The 20,471-nt window shown below is 45.9% G+C and overlaps 1 protein-coding gene across 14 annotated transcripts in view; it reads right to left on the bottom strand.

Moving 5' to 3' along the window:
• Window positions 1-20,471, bottom strand: part of PRMT2 (protein arginine methyltransferase 2) — a 30,886-nt gene that overhangs the window by 9,469 nt on the left and 946 nt on the right. For 3 of the 14 annotated variants that reach the window (XM_035282924.3, XM_078358680.1, XM_078358689.1), the window contains exons 1-7: window positions 20,202-20,291; window positions 19,400-19,503; window positions 18,948-19,042; window positions 11,593-11,697; window positions 10,444-10,626; window positions 5,674-5,835; window positions 4,581-4,745 (exon numbers count right to left, since the gene is read on the bottom strand). In XM_035282924.3, the coding sequence (XP_035138815.3) occupies window positions 4,581-4,745; window positions 5,674-5,835; window positions 10,444-10,626; window positions 11,593-11,697; window positions 18,948-18,986 (654 nt within the window). In that variant the 5' untranslated portion in view covers window positions 18,987-19,042; window positions 19,400-19,503; window positions 20,202-20,291. Of the gene's footprint in view, window positions 1-4,580; window positions 4,746-5,673; window positions 5,836-10,443; window positions 10,627-11,592; window positions 11,698-18,947; window positions 19,046-19,399; window positions 19,504-20,201; window positions 20,292-20,471 lie in introns of those variants that run through there. The other 11 variants (XM_078358685.1, XM_078358681.1, XM_078358690.1 and 8 more) reach the window with 4 other exon arrangements.

Genomic DNA, 20,471 nt, shown 5'->3' with positions numbered 1-20,471 from the left:
GTTTCTAAGCCTTTCACAGTTTTGAAGTTACTATGGTATTTTTAAATTTCCAATTGTGCATTGCTAGGATATAAAAATGACTTCCGCATGATGACCTTGCGCTCTGTGATCCTGTTAAACTCACTTATTAGCTTTAGGAAATCTTCTCATAGGTTCCTTAGGATTTTCTGTAGGTATTTTTATAGATGTCCTATAAAGTTCGGAAATGCTCCACACCAAAACAAAATCGAGAAAAGAAAAAAGGCTGTCATTTCTTCTCTCAGTGCAGACAAAGCGCATTGTTGTAGAAGGAGTTGAAGAGACCTTGGTTGGAGATAGATGTGGCCATAAGCAGCCCTTCGAGCATGTGGTGGCAATGTTTCCTGAAAAAGATGTCTCTACTTTGTATGAGGCGAGCTTTGAAAGTGAGGAATTCGGAAGAGTTGATGGATTTTGTGTGAGGGAGGAGGGGGGCACCAGAACTAGCATCTCTGAAAAGTAAAATTATCTATATGAGCTCCAGGGAATACAACCAAAAAGAAAGATCAAGGCATTAAACATGAATGTCAAGCAAAGGGTCTAGAAGGCCTCCCATGGGCCTGTCCCACTGGGAAGCCAGGCAGCCTCTGCAGGGTGCCCCGTGTACATCGTCCTTCAGGGCCTCCCTTGTTTACTGTCATCCTCTTGTTGTGCAAATAAAGCACATACATTTAGGCCAGGGTCTTGCTGAGGGGCGGCTGTCCCATCCACCATCTAGAGAAAACTACACATTCTATAAAGACGGCCCTAAATAAATCCAAAGTCTAAAGTTTTATTGGTGTGAAATTAAGTTCTTATTGGCCATGTGCCTGTTTCCATGAGCTTGGTAAGCTCAGGATTTGTGATAATATACTCCATAAAACAGAACGAGGCAGTGTGAAGACAATTATTACATCTTTGTTAACCTTGGCAGTTACTTTGTTTCTTTTGCTTAGAAAATTGGTCATAATCTGGTTTTAATTTTGGTCCAAATTCTTCATTCTTCCTTGAACTAAACAGAATAACGGAATATAATATGTCCTCATCACATATGATGGCACTAATACATCAACAACAGTAAGGCTGAGTCTGGCAGTCCTTCAATTCTACCAAATGTATAATGGAGACCCTCAGTGACCTTGTAAAGCGTCCCAAAATCCAGGAGGCAGCCCCTGCACCTGCAGTGCCACGGGCCAGTGGGAGACTGCTGGGTGCAACCTGCTTCTTGGAAATCATGGTTCCTCAGAAGAATGGGCAAGATCCTGCAACTAATGAAACGCAAGTCAGGGCTCCGCTGTCACCTGCTTTGTTAACAAAAATGATTAAATGGTCTGTTGACCATCTAGGACACCTGCGATATCTTTACCTGCATCTCCTTCGGAACTTTGCTGCTTCTGGAATAATGAAGCATGGAAGAAAAATAAAAATTTTAATGCTTTTTTGACATATTCTGCCCTATTTTCCTTCCAAAGGCTTTACCCATCGACACTGCCAAAAAGAGTGCATGGTGGTGACATTTCCCCACAAGCTCAGCATGGGGATCATCAGATATTAGAGGATTGCTCTGCCAGCTTCCCAATCAAAACTATTAAAGTTACTTTTAAATTGTTGGGGACATTAAACAATGTGCAAGCTCCTGGCCTGTGGCTCTTCTCTGGTAAGCTGCTTTTCCAGTCCCTGCTCACCTTCCATGAGGTTATTTATCCTATCTTTAGCTTATGTTTTTGTTATTCCAACTCAATTTCACATATGCTGCAATTCTTTACTTTCATTTACCGTTTAATAAATTTTTTTCTTTTTTTTGAGACGGAGTTTCACTCTTGTTACCCAGGCTGGAGTGCAATGGCGCGATCTCGGCTCACCGCAACCTCCGCCTCCTGGGTTCAAGCAATTCTCCTGCCTCAGCCTCCTGAATAGCTGGGATTACAGGCACGCGCCACCATGCCCAGCTAATTTTTTGTATTTTTAGTAAAGACGGGGTTTCACCATGTTGACCAGGATGGTCTCGATCTCTTGCTTGACCTCGTGATCCACCCGCCTCGGCCTCCCAAAGTGCTGGGATTACAGATGTGAGCCACCGCGCCTGGCCCTGTTTAATAATTTTTAGCCATGTTAATGTATGAAGGGGAATTTTCTGCCAAATATTTTATCTGACAGCTTCATTATGAAATCTGTTCTTAGAAAGACCTTTCCCATCCTAACAACAGATAAACTTTTAGCAATTTTTTATGTTTCCTCCTTTTCTTAAATATTTAACTCTTTAGGCCATTTGAGGGTTACTTTAGCAGTGTGAAGAAGGACCTCTTTTCTCCAAATCAATCAATCGTTCCACAGCCTCTTTCAACAACTACACGCCCTGGCTGCCCCTCCCCTACGCTAAACGCACATGAACTCCTCTGTCTCAGACTTTTACTACATGTCAGCGTCAGAGCAGGAAGATGGGCTGAGAGAGATAAGGCCCGAGGGCTGTGGGGCTCTGAGAACAGGCAGACAGCAGGCAAGGAGGACATGAAGAGGGCCAGACACACAGTTGCAGGGGAGGATGCAGCAGCTCAGGAGAGGGGCAGCCTGGGGATGAAAAGCAAAGGTGGGTGCAGCTGCACCAGCGACTCCCAAACTCACAACCTCCCTCCCTCAAAGCCTCGCCAACCCTGTATCCCAACAATAATCGCCATAGGAGCTCTTGCAGCCCCATTGCCCTGTTCTGCGCCTCCTTGGCCTGAGTAATGACGGTGCATCTCCTTCAAGCCCCCCAAGGAGAGTCTGAAGTCTGAACTCTGAAGCTTCCTCAAGCCCTCACCTGCAAAGCTCTGCCTCCCCCCTCCACTGTCTGCACTGGAGATAAACATGGTCCTGTCTGAACTTGCCCCAGCACTCCCCAGGATGTCCTGCTCAGGGTGGGCCCTTCAGGCCAACACCCACTGAGACCCCAGGCCATGTCCCCCCGCCCAATCCACAGCTGGCCCTGCACATCAGATGGGCACCCTGTGTTCAAGACCCACACAGATGTCCATCCTCCCCACAGCCTTCCCTACCCCAGCCCCCACCTGGTCCTGGTGGCTCACTCCCTGCAGCTCAGGGCTGGGAGGCACCATCCTCCTGATCACACCAGGCTCCCGTCGGCACATCCTGCCTGCCAGCCCTGCTCTGCATCTCCACACCTGTCCCGTGCCAGGCCCTGGCTCCTGTGTCTTGACAGTAAACCCACAGTCCATCCGTGGCAGTCTGTACACCTCACACACAGACGGGCCTCCCGTCGCACAGGCTGTCCCAGGCCTCTGCATGCTGGGGCTGGACCACAGCCAGTCCCAGCCACACACACCAAGGGGCCTCCCAAACACAGCCCACCTCTTTCTCCATCACTCGTACACCACTGGCACCCCCCTCGGTGTCCAGGATGTGGCACAAAGTCCTTAGACATACAGTTCCCCACAACTGGCCTCTGCCTCCCTGATGCAACACAGTCTGGCCAGTCTGGCCTCTGGGCAGCTCTGGAACACAGCAACATGGAGAACACTGTGGCTACTCCTCTCTTCCGGCTACCCCTTCGGGCTCTCACCCAGCCCAGGGCACAGCCGGACCCTCCAGCAGCCAGGCTTCCCCCCATCAGTGCCCCCACACACCCTCTGCTACACCACATGCACCCCCGTTAGCCCTGTTTCTGTCCCCATGGCCGGGCAGCAGCTGCCAGCAGACATGTCCTGAAGGAGCACTGGTGTCCGGGGCAAAGGCGAGAGCCCTCAGGGGTCAGGAGTGAAGCCTGACGGCTCCACAGACCCTATTAATAAGCTGAGTCACAGCATGGACACTGAGTCTATTTACATTTCATCTTCTGACCACAAAATTTCAACCGGACTGAAGGCCCAATGCCATCGGTTACCAGGGGAAACCATTTCCTGGGGAAGCATCAGCCATACTCCACACTCCTGCACCCAGGCCTGTCTTTCTGGGTCTCAACACGGAGAAGTTGTTTCAGGTTGGGACGCTCCACTGCAACGTCTTGTAACCCAAGACGCTGAGCCCAGGAGAACGCCATGGAGACAGCATCCGGCCGCACCCCCGCCACTTCCCCTCCAAGTGGGCGGCGTCTATGTGGGCGTATTGGCAAGTAACCAGAACACAGTCCACTTCCACCCACATGTGCAATGCAGGGTGAACAGCCAGACAGGCCAGGCACATGCTGCCCATAGATGCCCAAGTGGCTTCTTCACAGCGTCACGGGGGCCCGTCTAAGGTGAGGAGACACCAGCCAGGGACAAAGGCCCTGCTGGCATTAAAGGAACAGCCTTACCTGTTAGGCACGGGATTTTTACAGAATCTCAAGGATGCAGTTCACGTAAATCACTCTTGAAAATGTTACACAAACTCTGACTTAAAGTTCTCATAAAGGCATTGTTTAAACCAGGTGAAAATTCAAGACACTGAGCCAATGTCCACACAAGAAATTAATCATACCTCACATTAGGGGAAAAAATCAAAATGAATCACGTGTCACTCTTGAGATCCTGAGGTTGGCCCAGCCAAGCCTGTGCTCAGAAGCCCCCCGAACCCCGGCCCCCCGCTGCCCGCACGCCCGCCCTCACCAGCAGGCAGGTCCCCATCCACTCGGACACCAGCACATCCACCTTCTCAGGGAGCACCACATCCTCCACCTTCTGCTGGAACACAGTGATGATGTCGGCGAAGCCATTCTGCAGGACCAGCTGCCCCGTGTGCTGTGCCATCTCGCTGGCCTCCACCGCGTACACCTGCAGCAGAAGCACCATCAGTGCATGCCCGGCCTGCATGGGGCCCGTCATCCACTCTCTCCTGAGTCAACACCACCAGCACCATGAGAAACGGTCAACAACACAACAGGGAAGCAGCATTCCAGACAGCCGGAGACAGCGAGGGCTGGGCCACACCTGCCCCTCCGGGATACCTAGAAAGGTGCCACCTCTAACCCTCCCGACTGCCCCTACCTCCTACACAAGACGCAGACGCAGGGCTGCAGGTGGCCTGAAGACTCGAATGCCCGGGCTGGCTGCCACACACACAGCAAGCTTAATCCATGACTGGCACAGCGAGTGCTGAGCACCCAAGTGACAGTGCTGGTCTGTGCCACATCTGAGGCCTGTGAGACAGTTTCAAACCCAGGTTCATAGGGAAGGGTCTGGTGGGAAGCGCCCAAGCGCTGGGTCCTGCAGAGCATGGCCCTGGGTGGTCACTGTGCTGAGATCCCACCCACCATGTCAGGAGCCTCCAAGGCTGCTGTTTGGCTCAGCTAGCACAGCACAGATGGCCAAAGAAGGGTAGGAAGGGGGCCAGCATGTGGATTCATCACATCCCCATGAGGCTGTCCACAGCCAAGGCCAAGCACAGACATGTGGGTGCACCTGTTTCTCTACTCAACTGAAATAAATGTCTCACAGAACATACCCTGCCCCATGCAATTCATGGGATATTTTCTATTCTGCCCTGTTCCTGTCCATGCTGTTTGTGGCTCTTTATGCCGGCGCCACAGCCTCTAGCATGGAGTCTCAACACTGCTGTTTTACCGACCCTGAGCCCCACGTGCAAGGACGTAGTCACCAGTGAGCCCCCAACAGCACAGGGTCACGAGTCGGCATCTCAGAGGCCATGTCGGACATCACCGGCCTTGACGCACACCTGGGACAAGCTGGAGACCCCACTCACCACTTTAGGCCGTGCATAATGTGCGCAGAAAAGACTGATGATCCCAGTGCCACAGCCGACGTCCAGGATGACCTTGTCCGTCAGGGACTCCTTGTTCTGCAGGATGACACTGTGGTACTTAGTTGTGCGCGGCTGGTCTGCCAACATTTCCAAGTGCAGTTTCTGGGAGAAATGCACATTCAGAATCACTGCCTTGACCCAGAGCCATGCCGAGTCCTGACTGAGATGAGGGTCAGGGCCACAGCTGATGACGCTTGACCCTGCCACCCCATCTGAAAAGAGCAAAAATACAGGCCTGTGAGTCCCTCAGCTCAGCACAGCATGGCCGGCAAGCAGAGAGGCAAGAGGGACCGCTGCACATAGGGGTGCAATGTCGCCTGGACCACCCATGCCCACCTGAGGCAGGAGGGACCACCGCAACCCAACCAGACTCCCCAGTGCCAGGTGTCTGACTAGAGAAAACTGCGGATACGCCATGGGAGAAACGCCAGCGCAGGTGGGCAGGGGGTCCCCCAAAGTCCTCTGTCCATGAACTTGCCCCTCATGTCCTGAGGGATAAGCGAGAGGCCCAGCCATTTCCTGAGGGAGAAAAATGCCTGAAACCCAAGGATACTCACATGAGAATCAGCCATCCCGCAAGGAGGCAGAGAGAGGCTTGCTCAGGGCAGCCTGAAAAGCCATGGGCTGCAGGTAAGGCTGCACCCCTCCCACCAAGACTCTCAAGCTACAGAAGGCCCAGCCTAGAAACAGCATCACCAGGAAGAAGACAGGTAGCAGGCGGGAGCAGAGTGAGGACAGCGCCCAGACCAGGAGCCTGCACAAGGTCCTCAGAGTGAGGACAGCCAGCAGACAGGAGCCTGCACAAGGTCCTCAGAGCTCACCATGGAGCCTCCCAAGACTCTGCAGAATAAAAAACAAAGGGACCGGCAGGAGGAGGTGGGGGGCATAGACCACAAAGCAAGGCCCAATTCTCCTGCCCGGAAGCAAAGGATGGGAGAGGCCTATGGTGCCAACACCCATGAAGACAGAGCAGGAGCAGCTGCGTCAGCACCAACAGAACCCAGTTCAGAGCAACACGTCAACACAGAATCAATTCACCCAGAGCACGTGATTATTCTAAATACTTCTGTACCTAATAACAGGTCTTCAGAATACACACAGCAAATCCAATACAGATGCAAGAAGAAACAGACAAATTCACAATTATCGTCAGAGATTTCAACACTGCGCTCTCAGTAACTGACAGAAATAGAAAAATCAGTAAGACTGTGGAAGGCCTGACACTTCACCCAACCCCTTGTAACAGTCATAATAAAAAATGTCTACGAATAGATTTAACAAGAAAGGTGCACAACCGTGTATGAGACAAACCTTAAAATGCTAAGAGATATTAAACAAAGCTTAACTAACAGGAAACTGAGAGTCAACGTTATAGACACGTCATTTCTCCCAAAATTAACATCAACATTCCATGCAGTGCCTACTAAAATGCCAGCCAATCTGCATGGAGGAGGAAGCACAACAAAATGACAATAAAAACAGTTTCAAAACAAGAAGTGCCCAAGGCTAATGAGGAGAATGCTTTTTAAAAAAAGTGCGGGGGGGACTGCTGGAGACCTAGCTCTTGCAGATCCTACAAAGGTGCAATGATGAAGCACCGGGCGCCGCAGAGAAGTAAACAGACCAGTGAGTCAACAGGAATTCTCAAGCAGACCCCTGACATCCAGAGCACCACAAACACAGCATTTCACATCAGTGGGAAGGAACCGTCCAGTAACGGAGGCTGGGGTGGCTGGATATTTGTGGGCATAAATAAGGGTGGAATTTTACATTATATTTTTTATAACAAATAAATTCAAGATTGATTTAAAATCTCATTGTTTAAAAGAGGATAAGGCCAGGTGGGGTGCCTCACCCCTATAATCCCCGCACTTTGGGAAGCTGAGGTGACAGGATCCCCTAATCCAGGAACCCACAGTAAGCTATGACTTAACAAAGTGACCCCATCCCTAAAAAACATAAAAAGTAAAAATAAAATAACACAGAATCAAAAAAGGTGTGGGTATTTATAATCTTACGGCGAGGAAAGGTTTTTCACAAAGGAAAGAACAACCTATTCGGCTATACAAAGAAAAATGTTCTGTGGGGGAAAAAATTCACAAAGTCACAAAAATTCACAAATTCAGGCTAAATTACTTAACATATGAATCAACAAAAATCAAAAGAAATGGACAAATAATATGAAAGTTTACAGAAAGAGAAAAAATACAAAAGGCCAATAAACACATAAAAGATGATCAGTCTCACTCATGGAAATCAAATTAAAAGAAACCATATCTAATGTTTAAGATCCAAGTCCTTTTTGGTTTGTGGTAGGGAAATGAGCTTTCACATGCCCTCAGTGGATCTGTGCCACGGTCTGAAATGTCCCCCAAAATCCACGTGTTGAAACTTAATTGCCAATGTGATGGCATTAAGAGGTCAGCTTTGGAAGGTACTATGAAAGGGCCTGAGGTGGAAGGGGCGCTCCCAGCCTCCCTCCTTCACGTGAGGACAGCCATGTGGCGCCATCTTGGACCCCAATGCCAGTGCCTCCCAGCCTCCAGAACTGCAAGAAATAAATCTCTGTTCTTCATAATTTACCCAGTCTAAGGCATTCTGTGACTGCAGCACTAACTGGATAACCAGCAAATCTTTCTGGAGGGTGAATTGGCAACCACACAAACGCACACACCAGGAATTTACCCTATAGAAATTCTAAAAAACATTTAACAGGATTACATAGGACTCCATCATAGCACTATTTATCATGACAAAAAGTTGTTAAATAACCACTGTCCAAATATCAACATGATCCTTTTAAAGTAACACAATGCTCTGCAGCTGTAACAACGAATGGCAGGTTCAATATGAGAGATCTTCACAATCATACAGCTACGTGAAAAGAGCACGGTGAACACCTGAGTGTGTGGAACGATGCCTTTTCTATAAACTAAAAAAATGAAATAAATTAGATGTACTTTCATAAGTACAGAGGAATCTAGTGGGCAGTGGTTCTTCGAGCTGAGAGGCAGCAATTTAACACTTTTAATTGTGAAATATGGTATACCTACAAAAAAGTGCATTAGAAACTATCTGCACAGTTTATCAAGTATAGTTATATACCAAAAACCTCTAATCCAATCCCCGAACACTGCCAGCATGTCAGACCTCCCTGCTCGGCCACGCTGGTCCCAGAGCCTCCACCACCAGCAGGCAATTTCCATTCCACCCTCAGGGGAGCCACTCCTGGCCTCAGTCAGTCTCACCACCCATGCAAACTCACAAGCAGTGCCTTCTGGCCAGGCGCGATGGTTCACGCCTGTAATCCCAGCATTTTGGGAGACTGAGACAGGAGGATCACTCGAGGACAGTTCAAGAACAGCCCGGCCAACGTGGTGAAACCCCCTCCACTAACAAAACAAAAATTAGCCAGGCATCATGGCGCGCACCTGTAGTCCCAGGTACTCAGGAGGTTGAGGCAAGATAATTGCTTGAGCCTGGGAGGCAAAGGCTGCAGCGAACTGAGATCCTACCACAGCCCTCCAGCCTGGGTGACAGGGCAAGACTGGGTCTTAAAAAAAAACAAAAACACCTTCTAATGTGGCCTCTTAACTTTATATAATTGAGTCACACGTTACAGATTCTTTGTCCTATTCCTTCTTTTGCTTAACAATATAACATTCATCCTGCAAGTAACTGTTTTCATCTAGTTTTAAAATGTAACCAGACTGCTGCCTGCACCATGGGGTTAAAGGCATTTCTCCATGGTGGGGGAAAAATTTCAGTAAGCTGACTGTTTAGAAGTTGGGCTTTTATTTTTCTTTTAGGGGCAGAGTCTGGTTCAGTCAACCAGGTGCTCACTGCAGCCTTGAACTCCTGGCTTCAAATGATGCTCTGACCTCAGCTTCCCAAAGTGCTGTGATTACAGGCATGAGCTGCCACACCTGACTAGAAGTAGTATTGTTCATAGATTTATAGAATTTAAAAAATTTTTTTGAGACAGGCTCTCACTCTGTAGCCCAGGCTGAAGTGCAGTGGCACCATCCTGGCTCACTGCAGCCTCAACTTCCAAGGCTTGAGCAATCCTCCCACTTCAGCATCTCAAGTAGCTGGGACTACAGACATGCACCACCATGCCCAGCTAATTATATATATGTATTTTGTTGTAGAGCCAAATTATATTTTTTATTTTTTTTCACTATGTTATCAGGCTGGTCTCGAACTCTTGGCCACAAGCAATCCTCCTGCCTCAGTCTCCCCCAGTGTTGGGATTACAGGTGTCAGCCACCACACCCAGCCTAATTTCATTTTTAAAGTAAAATTTACTACTTTTCTTAGATACTGGGAAGCATGCTCATCATCTCATTGCCCAAATCCTATCACTAAGCCAAGGGTCGGGGAAACTACACCATGGGCCAAATCTAGTCCACCACCTGTTTTTCGATGGCCTCCAAACTAACGATGGTTTTTACATCTTTAAATGATTTTTTTAAATCAGAAGAATTATTTGTGACACATGAAAACTGTATAGAATTCAAATTCGAGGGTCCATAGATAAAGTTTTACTGGAACACACTTTCGGGTTCCGCACAACCATGTCAGAGCTGAGTGGCTGCAGCAGAGACCCTCTGGCCTCCAAGACTATGAGCCTGCTTGGAACGACACAGTCGGAACTAAGGCTAGAGAACCCACCGCCCGGCCAGCCATAGGGAACCTAGAGAGCAGTACCAGTGTTCCGTAGCTGCCAAAGTACTCTTCATCCTGCCACGTGTCCTCGGGGTCATATTCATCCATTTGCTTCCCCACATGGTTTGCTGGAATGTACCCACAGCAGCCCGCACGCTCGCCCCACCACCAATCTGCAGTGGTCTGTCTCAGGATAAGAATTTTTTCTCCTCTCAAAAAACTGAGCTGGAAAAAAAAAAAGGTTAAAATTCAAAAGGAAAACCAGTCATTAGTATTTCAAGTGTGGCTCAGTGATAAATCTCATCAATGGTGACAAAATCACAGAGATTTCAAACAGGAGTCAGTGGGTAATGACAGCAACTGAGAATGTATGCAAGTGACACCACGACTCAGCGATGCCTGTGGAACATCTACCTGAAAGAAGGGCACAGCTTAACTGATGTTTTTTAAAAGAAGGAGTGGGCTGGGCACGGTGGCTCATGCCTGTAATCCCAGCACTTTGGGAGGCCAAGGTAAGGTGGATCAGCTGAGGTCAGGAGTTCAAGACCAGTCTAACCAACATGGAGAAACCCTGTCTCTACTAAAAATACAAAATTATCCAGGCGTGGTAGCGCACGCGTATAATCCCAGCTACTTCAGGGGCTGAGGCATGAGAATACTTGAACCCCGGAGGTGGAGGTTGCAGTGAGCCAAGACCGTGCCATTGTACTCCAGCTTGGGCAACAAGAGCGAAACTCCATCTCCAAACAAAAAAAAAGAAGGAGTGAACATTTTCAAACTGCTTAGGAGAGAATTTCTCAACAGCCTCTTCACTGTAACTCAGCTATGCCAACTGAGTTACTGGAGGCTTACTCTATGAAATTCCTGTCACAAGGTAAAGCTACATCCAAGCAGATACAGCTGGATATATTTGACAGCTTCACTTTTCATGAACTGGGCGGGTTTCCAAGTAGAAAGCAGAACAGTGCTTCTGCCCCGGCTGAGGATCGCCACTCTATACCCGGCATCTTCACATCATGCTTGGAGCAGAACTGGTCAGACTGCGAGGTAAAGCCCACACGCAGGTCTTACGTGGCTCCAAGCATCTGAATACTTCTTCATTTAACTTTTGTATGACTTCTGCAAAACGTATCTCATTGTGCCACTGAACATGCTGAAAGCCATGAAGCACTGACCACCACCCGTGGCTACCTGCGTCTCATCGGTGGCAGCGTAGTCTGCGATGGCCACAAACTCCTCCGGCTGTACTCCCTCCTGGAGAAGCCCCACTTCAGTGTACTCAGCAGGCTCTTCTTCCTGCTCAAAGCCAAGGAAAGGGTAAGGGGAGGACACTGGAGTTTTTTTTTTGGCTATGCTATTAGGATGGTTTAAATTTCAAATATAGATTCATGTGTCCAAGAATTTATCATACAAACGACATGGATCATCTTTATTTCTATAATCAAAGGCTGTCACCTTCACTCTACATTTCTTTAAAAAAAAAAAATTGCATTTCAAAAGAGAACATCAAAGGCAGAAGTCAGAAACAGGCACTGCTAGTGTCTATTTGATGAGGAACCCTTGGCCTTCATCAGCAATGCTTCCTAAAGGTGGTCATCAACTCCAGGAAGAGAAACCAGTGTGAGGACAGAGCCAGGGGTCTAGTGCCCTAGGGAGGCACAGCCAAGGGCCTATGGAAAGAGCTGGTGGCATGGCACAACTGCCATGAGGCAGCAGAGCCTGGGCAGCCCCAGCTCAGACCCACACAGGTCCTTGGAGCTTCCCCCTACCACATCCATTTTTTTTTTTTTTTTTTTTGAGACAGAGTCTCACTGTATTGCCCAGGTTGGAGTGCAGTGGCATGATCTTGGCTCACTGCAACCTCCGCCATCTCCCAGGTTCAAATGATTCTGATGCCCCGGTCTCCCAAGTAGCTGGGACTACAGGTGTGCACCACCACACCCAGCTAATTTTCTGTACTTTTGGTAGAGATGGGGTTTCACCATGTTGCCCTCGAAATCCTAAGCTCAGGCAATCCACCTACCTCAGCCTCCCAAAGTGCCAGGACTATAGGCATGAGCCACCATGCCCAGCTGCTCACTTTATATAAGAATAAACTTGCCTGGAAGACGTCACTGTAGGGGGCAAAACCTCAAATCACACATTCCAGTTCAATGAATCAACCCTGTCTCAATATACACATTTCAAACACATTTTCCTAAACATAAAAGTAATTCATGTTTACTCTAGAAAATGTGTGAGAACACCAAAGCCCACAGAAGAAAATTCCTGTAACTTCACTCACTGATCACAGATAACGACAGGCAGCACGTTGTTTATACCTTCAGACTTTTTAAAAAGTGGACACATAACATGTATACAAAGCACTTACTGGGTTCACACAATCCTGTGGCCTGTTTCTCACTTATAAACGGAACATTTTTCTTGGTTATTAAATATTCTTCTAACACTACATAATATCTGCATAGTATTCTAGTCTATGAATTGTCACGACTAACCTCTCCAATTTCCTAGTCTTGTACATTCAGACTTTTCAGTTGTTACTATTCTAAATTATGTTAAGACAAACTTCCTTCAACATAAATCATTCTGCATGTACCTTAATCTTCTTAGGGTGAGTTTCTGAATGTGAACTTGACAAACCGAGACTATGTGTACTCTACAGCTTTTGGTTTTACCGCCCAATGCCCTCCACAGAGGTGTTCCTTAGACTGCTTGCTGTGAGAGGGAACCGCCAATCTTCCCACACTCTCTATAGATACCAATCACTTTTGCTACTTCCATTTGCCTCTTTGTGCGGTTAGACGTCTTTAAAATACTTGCTGGCATCTCTTTTTACCTTGCTAACTGCTTGTTTGTACCCTCTGTGCGTTTCCCTGTACTAGGAGCATGACTCACTCTAAGGCAGCACTGCCTTTTGCTCACTCTCCACCCATTCCAGATCCACCCTCACTAACCCCTGCTGTGCGGCCTTCCATGCCTCCTCCGTGCCCGTGTCACACACAAACCCCCGTGTACACTCCCCAGGCCCCTTCTTTGCACTTGGCTTTTTTTTTCTTGTTTTTGAGAAGTCTCTGTCACCCAGGCTGGAGTGCAGTGATGCAATCTCAGCTCACTGCAACCTCCACCTCCCTGGTTCAAGCAATTCTCATGCCTCAACCTCCTGAGTAGCTGGGACTACAGGCGTGTGTCACAAGGCCCAGCTAACGTTTGTATTTTTTTGGTAGAAATGGGGTTTCACCATGTTGGCCTGGCTGGTCTCAAACTCCTGACCTCAAGTGATCTGCCCACCTCCGCCTCCCGAAGTGCTGGGATTACGGGCGTAAGCCACGGCACCCAACCTGCACTTTGTTTTTCTTACTCACACGATACCTTCCGGAAACGTTCCAACTGTTAGAACCCTGATTCACTATTTTCAATGGCTACACACTATTCCACAGAGGGAATTCCCGTGATTCCTCAGCCATCCTCTGCTGATGGGCTTTGTCTTCGTATCCAGCTTTCTGCCACCATAGCAACACGAGAAGTCTGTGCACAGACAAGCTTATGTGGTGACATTTTATTTCTGTGGGATAGACTGGACTGCCAGGGTTAAAGAATACGGTTTTTTGCTGCTGTTGTTGTTTTGTTTTGTTTTGAGATGAGGTCGCCCTCTGTCGCCGAGGCTGGAGTGCAGTGGCACGATCCTGGCTCATGGCAACCTCTACCTCCCAAGCTAAAGCAATCCTCCTACCTCAGCCTCTCAAATAGCTGGAACTACAGGCACACACCACCGCACCCAGCTAATTTTTAAACTTCTTGTGGAGATGAGGTCTCACGACATTGCTCACTGAAACTCCTGGGCTTAAGTGATCCTCCCACCCAGCAGCCTCCCAAAGTGCTGTGATTACAGACATGAACCACTGCATCCAGCCAGGGTGTTTTAAATTCAAACATGAAGGATTATTTTCATCAAGCATGTAACACTTCATGCTTCAACAGCACCGAACACTTAGCAGCGACAGGCATTACCACTGTCTTTAATTTTTACCGCAGTCATAGCTATAAAGTGTATCTCACAGTTATTTATTATCAATAACTTTCATGTTTTTTGGCTGCATGCATCTGCTCTCCTGTAAACTGTATCTTTATTTTGCCCGTGATTCTACCTGGCTATTTGTCTTCTACTTAACAGATCAAAAGAACTCTGTATAACATAGATCCTATTTGACGTCTCAAGAAATGTTTTCACAAACGTATTGTTGTCCAAGTTAATTTGTTTAGGATCAGCAACCTCACGAGTTAGGTCAACATAAATTTTCCAAACTGAAGCACAAAAAGAAAAAAGAATGAAAAAAATAAGAATACACCATGAGACACATCAAGAGAAGAGACAGAAAAAATAAATGAAGAGATAATGGTGGAGATTTTCCCAAAATTAAAATTAAAAAGAAATCATCAAGACCAAGGTAGGCAGATCACCTGAGGTCAGGAGTTCAAGACCAGCCTGGCCAACATGACAAAACCCATCTCTACTAAAAATACAAAAAATTAGCTGGGCATGTTGACTTGTGCCTGTCATCCCAGCTACTTGGGAGGCTGAGGCAGGAGAACTGCTTGAACCCAGGAGGTGGAAGTTGCAGTGTGTGGAGACTGCACCACCGCACTCCAGCTTGGGTGACAGAGTGAGACTTGGTCACCAAATTAAAAAAAATACCACAGATCCAAGAAGCTCAACTAACCCTAAGCAGGAAAAACAAGAAGAGAACTGCTAAAAACCCCCAAAATGAGAAAAATCTTAAATGTGACCAATGTGAAAAAGGAATACATTACATTTAACAGAACAACAGCAAAATACCGATGAATTCTCATCAGAAACAGAAGCCAGAAGACAGTAAAATGGTACCTTTATGAAGTGTTAAAACTGCAAACCTAAAATCCCATATCAGGCTAAACAGTCTTCAAAAATGTAGGCAAAACACATTTCATAGTTTGACACAGGAGATTCACACTAATAAATGTAATAATAAACTTGTTCAGGTTAAAGGAAAATCATCCTACACGAAAACACAGAATGCAGAAAAATGGGAAAGACCTCAAAAAAGGCAAATAATATGTGGGGAAACATAAAAGACTATTTCTCTTTACTAAAAAAGACTCTTGATAGCATAAAGCAACAACGATAATTTATTGTGGGGTTTACAACACATGTAAAATTAAAATGTTATGACAACAAAACAAAAATACAGGTGCTGGTAAATGAAACTAACTTGTAAGGTCTTTACATCATGAAGTGGTTAAAAAAAGAGTGAAATTGAGTTAGAATGCATATTGCAATTTCTTGGGAAAACAATATAAAAAGGTACAGCTAACAAGCTAATAGAGAAGGTAATGGGGATTACAGAAAATACTTTATTCATCCACAAGAGGGCAGAAATGGAGACGTGTACAAAAAAGAAATGTGACAAATATAAAACAAACAGCAAGATGTTACACTTAATCATATTAGTGATTACACTAAATATTAATAGACTAAATATTCCAATTAAGAGGCAGAAATTTTGTTTAACAGAGCGACAAAAAAAAAAGACTCAAGAGCTAGACTCAACTAGCTCTTTATAAGAGAAACACTTTAAATATAAGGACTTACGTTGAGGAAAAATATATATACACAGACACGTATACATATACACACACATACACACTCTCTATGTAAGCACTAATGATTAAAAAAAAGATGGTACAGCTATATTAACATTAAAAAAGGTACCTGCAAAACAAGAAGTATTTATTAACTGGCAAAAAGACAAATTTTGTAAAAATAAGGCCAATTAATCTAGAAAACAAAACCTATACTAAACATATACATGCAATATATACAGAGACTCAAAATATACAAGGAAAAAAGTGATAGAACCAAATGGAAAATAGAAATATCTACAACATAGTGGAGAAATTTTAGTAACTGAGAGAAGAGGGCAAAAAGCTCAGAAAAGATATCGTATCCAGTTTTTGAACAATTTGAACAATCCAGATTTGAACAATACTAATAACCCATTTGACCTTAATGGCATTTATAGAATACTACACTCAACAGCTGCGGAATACACACTCTTCGCAAGTACTCATGGAACATTTGCCAAAAAATTCCATGTGATTAGAATACAAAGCAGCCCTGAATAAAGTTCAAAAGACTGATTACATTGGCTAGAGAACATAACATCCTCTATAATTTCAAAGCAAAATTAAATACGAAAAAGTAACATTTCCAAAATGTGTATAAATTAGTCAACAGACTTTCAAATAGTCCAGAAAATTTCTAATTTCCAATGAATATATTAGAAAATGCTTTGAAAATAGAATGCATTAAATATGTGAGGTACAGTTACAGCAGTGACTAAAGGAAAGTCACAGCTTTAAAGGCTGGTTTAATATCAATTAGCTTCCCTCTCAGATGCTACAAAAATTAAGCCAAATAAAACAGAATGAAATATGTGTACCTATGCAACTGTCTTGCATGTTCTGCACATGTACCCCAAAACCTAAAATGCAATAAAAAATTAAAAAAAAAAGAACAGAATGAAATAAAGACAAAAGCAGAAATCAATGAAATAGAAAAATAGAGAAATCAACACAGATAAAATTGGTTCTTTATCAAATTGATAAAATCCTAAAAAAGACTCATCAAAGGGGAAAAAAGAGAACACAAGTTACCATTATCAGACATCTCTTCTATAATGAAGGGTGGAATTAACAGGTTGAACACAAGTATTACTGAAATACCACCATGACCCACAAGTAGTCAGCAAAATTAAAATAACAAGATACATTTCTAACCCAGGAGACTGACCAAAACTTAAAAGTCTGATGCTGTCAAGCATTAGCAAGCACTATTGTGGGTTACCGACAGACCTGTGAACCGGTTAAGTCATTTTGGGGAATAAGTGATCACTATCCAGTGAAACTGAACTTGCAATCCCTTCCACCCTGCAATGTCATTACTGGAGAACAGAGGCATAGAGAAGGATGGTCACTACAGCACTGTTTGAAACAGAGAAAACTAGAAACAAGTGTCCAGCGAAAGGGCAATAAGTAAAATGGGGTATATGCCTACCGTACAGCAGCGAGACTGCAACAGGCCCATACACATATGTACAAATAGGGTACTTCCTACTTTCAGAGAAGGACCATACGACAGGAATACCCCACAGTGGCAGGACTGAACCAGCAGTACACACATATCAACAAGGACAAATTCCCCAAAGGTAAAGTTAAGTGAAGAGGCAAGCCACAGGTGACACTTAAGAGTATGACACCATTATGGAAACTCTAAAAAGCACACACAGACAATATCATATATCGATCAAGGATATCTGCATAAGGCATAAAGGTATGAAAGCAGTGCAGCGGCACACAACAGATTCACGACTCACAGCTGTGTTTGCCCCTAGAGAGATAAAAAACAGTGCAGCGGCACACAACAGATTCACGACTCACAGCTGTGTTTGCCCCTAGAGATAAAAAACAGTGCAGCGGCACACAACAGATTCACGACTCACAGTTGTGTTTGCCTCTAGAGAGATAAGAGAAGAAACAGGGCTGAGATTGGGAAACAAACTTGTTGCTTTTTGTTTTTTAAAAGATGAAGTCTCACTTTACTGGCCAGGCTGGAGTGCAGTGGCTGCTGACAGGCACAATCATAACACACTACACCCTCAAACTTCTGGCCCCAAGTGATCCTCCCGCTTCAGCCTCCTGAGTAGCTGAACTACAGACTGAAATATACCCGAGAGTATTTTTACTTCATATATAGAGAGAGAGCTTAATGTACATTGCTTAATGTACTTGTTTACCATATCATCCTGGAAATATCCTAATATTTGTTAAATTTCTCAGAAGGAAAATAAGATGTCCATGAAATTAAAACATTTTATGAATAATTAAAGAAACAAATTAAGAAAGATGCTAACTTGAAATAAAATTCCTGAAAAAACCCAAATGAAAGTAGATCATTGGAATGAAAGAGGAAAAAAAAGAAAACATTAAAGTTGACGTAACAGACATGAAAATGCTTAATTTTTAAAACGATATTTATTATTCAGTTGGTAACTTTTATATAATCAACATTTCTTAAAATTTGAGGCTTTTTTACTGCTAACTTGAACAAAACTACATGAGTAACCCTGGCAGAAACAGTATGAATACATGGATCTTTTCTAATGTATCCAACTGGCCCTCGATATATTGCTGGTATTACGCATGAAATTTTATTGAACAGCTCAGAAAATATGCTTGCTTTGCCAGTTCACGTACCAAAAATGGAAGCCTAAATGATGCTGCTGTTTTGGGGCTATTTCTTTGGAAGGGTTGATGGTGCCCAGTGCAGGATGTCATCCTACAGACACCGCGTCTCCTCTGCCTCACAATCTTCACATTTAAGCATTCTACTGTGTGGCCACCTTCCAAGGCACAAGTCAAGTTCCATCACATCTGTGAGGTGACACTTAACTCTCTGTAATGTTCCCATTCATTAAACACAGATTTTTAGGAACTGGAACCGAAATTACCTGTGATTCACTTCTGGGACAGTCACCTGATGTTGCCATAGTTCTCTTGGGCTCTGCCTCATAACTCCTGCTTTATTTCATTTTCTTCTCCATTTCTACTTTTAAAAAGAGAAGGAGACACAAAGTACTTGCCACGTTAATAATTAAGTTCACTTAACTTCTAAGGTCCATGACAAAGGTCCTCTACCAAATAGAAATAAAATGTGTATGTGCGAAGAATGGTATAGAAGTGAAAATTATAATCACAATTCTTCACAAAGACAAAAGCATTTAAAAATCATAAACTTCAAACAGTGCGTGTTTTCTTCACTAGTCCACAAGGTGTTAATCTTACTCATTCGCTGAAGCCTGTTAGTTTCTGTCAGATCAAATGTCGACTTAAAGCAATATAAATCAGTATTCATTCTTTTCTTAGAAATGTGACAGCTTTAATTCCAATTGAAAGTCCCTACCTGGGACTTTGGTGTTTCCACTAACAGGAACGAAGGTGTGCATCTTCCGGTCTTTTCCTTCTCAATTTTTATTTTTCCAGTAACAGTGTAACCCACACTCCGCTCTGGGACGAATGTGCTTTTGCAATCGCATGGCAATTCTTTGTTTAAAATGCAAGCTTCACTTCTAAATTCAGACTTGATGCTCATTTTTGTGATGTTCATAGTTACAAATACTGATTTACAGAATTATATTTTCATTGGAAAACCGGCGTCCAAATTGGGATGGGTTGGAGTGGGTGCTGGGGTGCGCGCAGGATCCGGGCCCACCTAAGATGCCCTTGGGAGGAACAGGCTCATGGGGAGTGGGAACAGGTGGCCAATGAAGGCGGGTGAGAACGGGGCAAGAAGCGGGCAAGAAGCGAGGGGGCCGCGCGTGGACGCAGGAGCACAACAGGGTCAGGCTGCGAGCGCGCCTAGAGCTTCAGGACAGAGATCGCCTAGCCCGTGGGGCGTAACCGCGAAGGGCGTGGCAGGGCTGGTGGTGAGGTGGGCGTGACCGCGGAGGGTGTGGCCGGAGCCGGCGCTGGGTGGTGGGCGTGGCCGGGAGGGGGCGCGGCGCACTGGGAAGGGTGTGGCGAGGGCCGAGCTCCCGTTTGGACGCCAGGACAGGAAGCACACAACGCGAGGGCGATCGGAGGTCCCAAAGGGGGGCGGAGGCCTAAGTCTGCCAGCGGCGTACAGGGAGTGCGAGGACGCCTCACCTGGCCTGTCTTGCCTTACGTGCAGTCCAGCCGCCTGAGCTGCCCATCAGGAAACCTACCTCAGCCGCGTTTCTCCGCTGAGTTGCGCGTTCACACTGCCAGTGCCGAGGGGCGGATGGTCCCTTCCAGGAGCCTGAGCCACCGCCCTCAACCCGCGCAAGCGCAGTGCGCGCAGGCCGTCAGCCGAGAAGGCCCAGCCCACAGCCAGGCGCCCCCGCGCAGGCGTCGTCCCCAGACGCCCCGCCCTCTTGGGAAGCCGGGCCACCGCCCTCGGCTCGCGCAGGCGCACTGCGCACAGACCATCTGTAGCTAGGACAGCGTCCTACGCA

This window comes from Callithrix jacchus, chromosome 21, assembly GCF_049354715.1.
Source record: "Callithrix jacchus isolate 240 chromosome 21, calJac240_pri, whole genome shotgun sequence".
NCBI classification, from domain to species: Eukaryota; Metazoa; Chordata; class Mammalia; order Primates; family Cebidae; genus Callithrix; species Callithrix jacchus.
The sequence above is the reverse complement of the archived record's forward strand: the minus strand, read 5'-3'. Positions and strand labels throughout refer to the sequence as shown.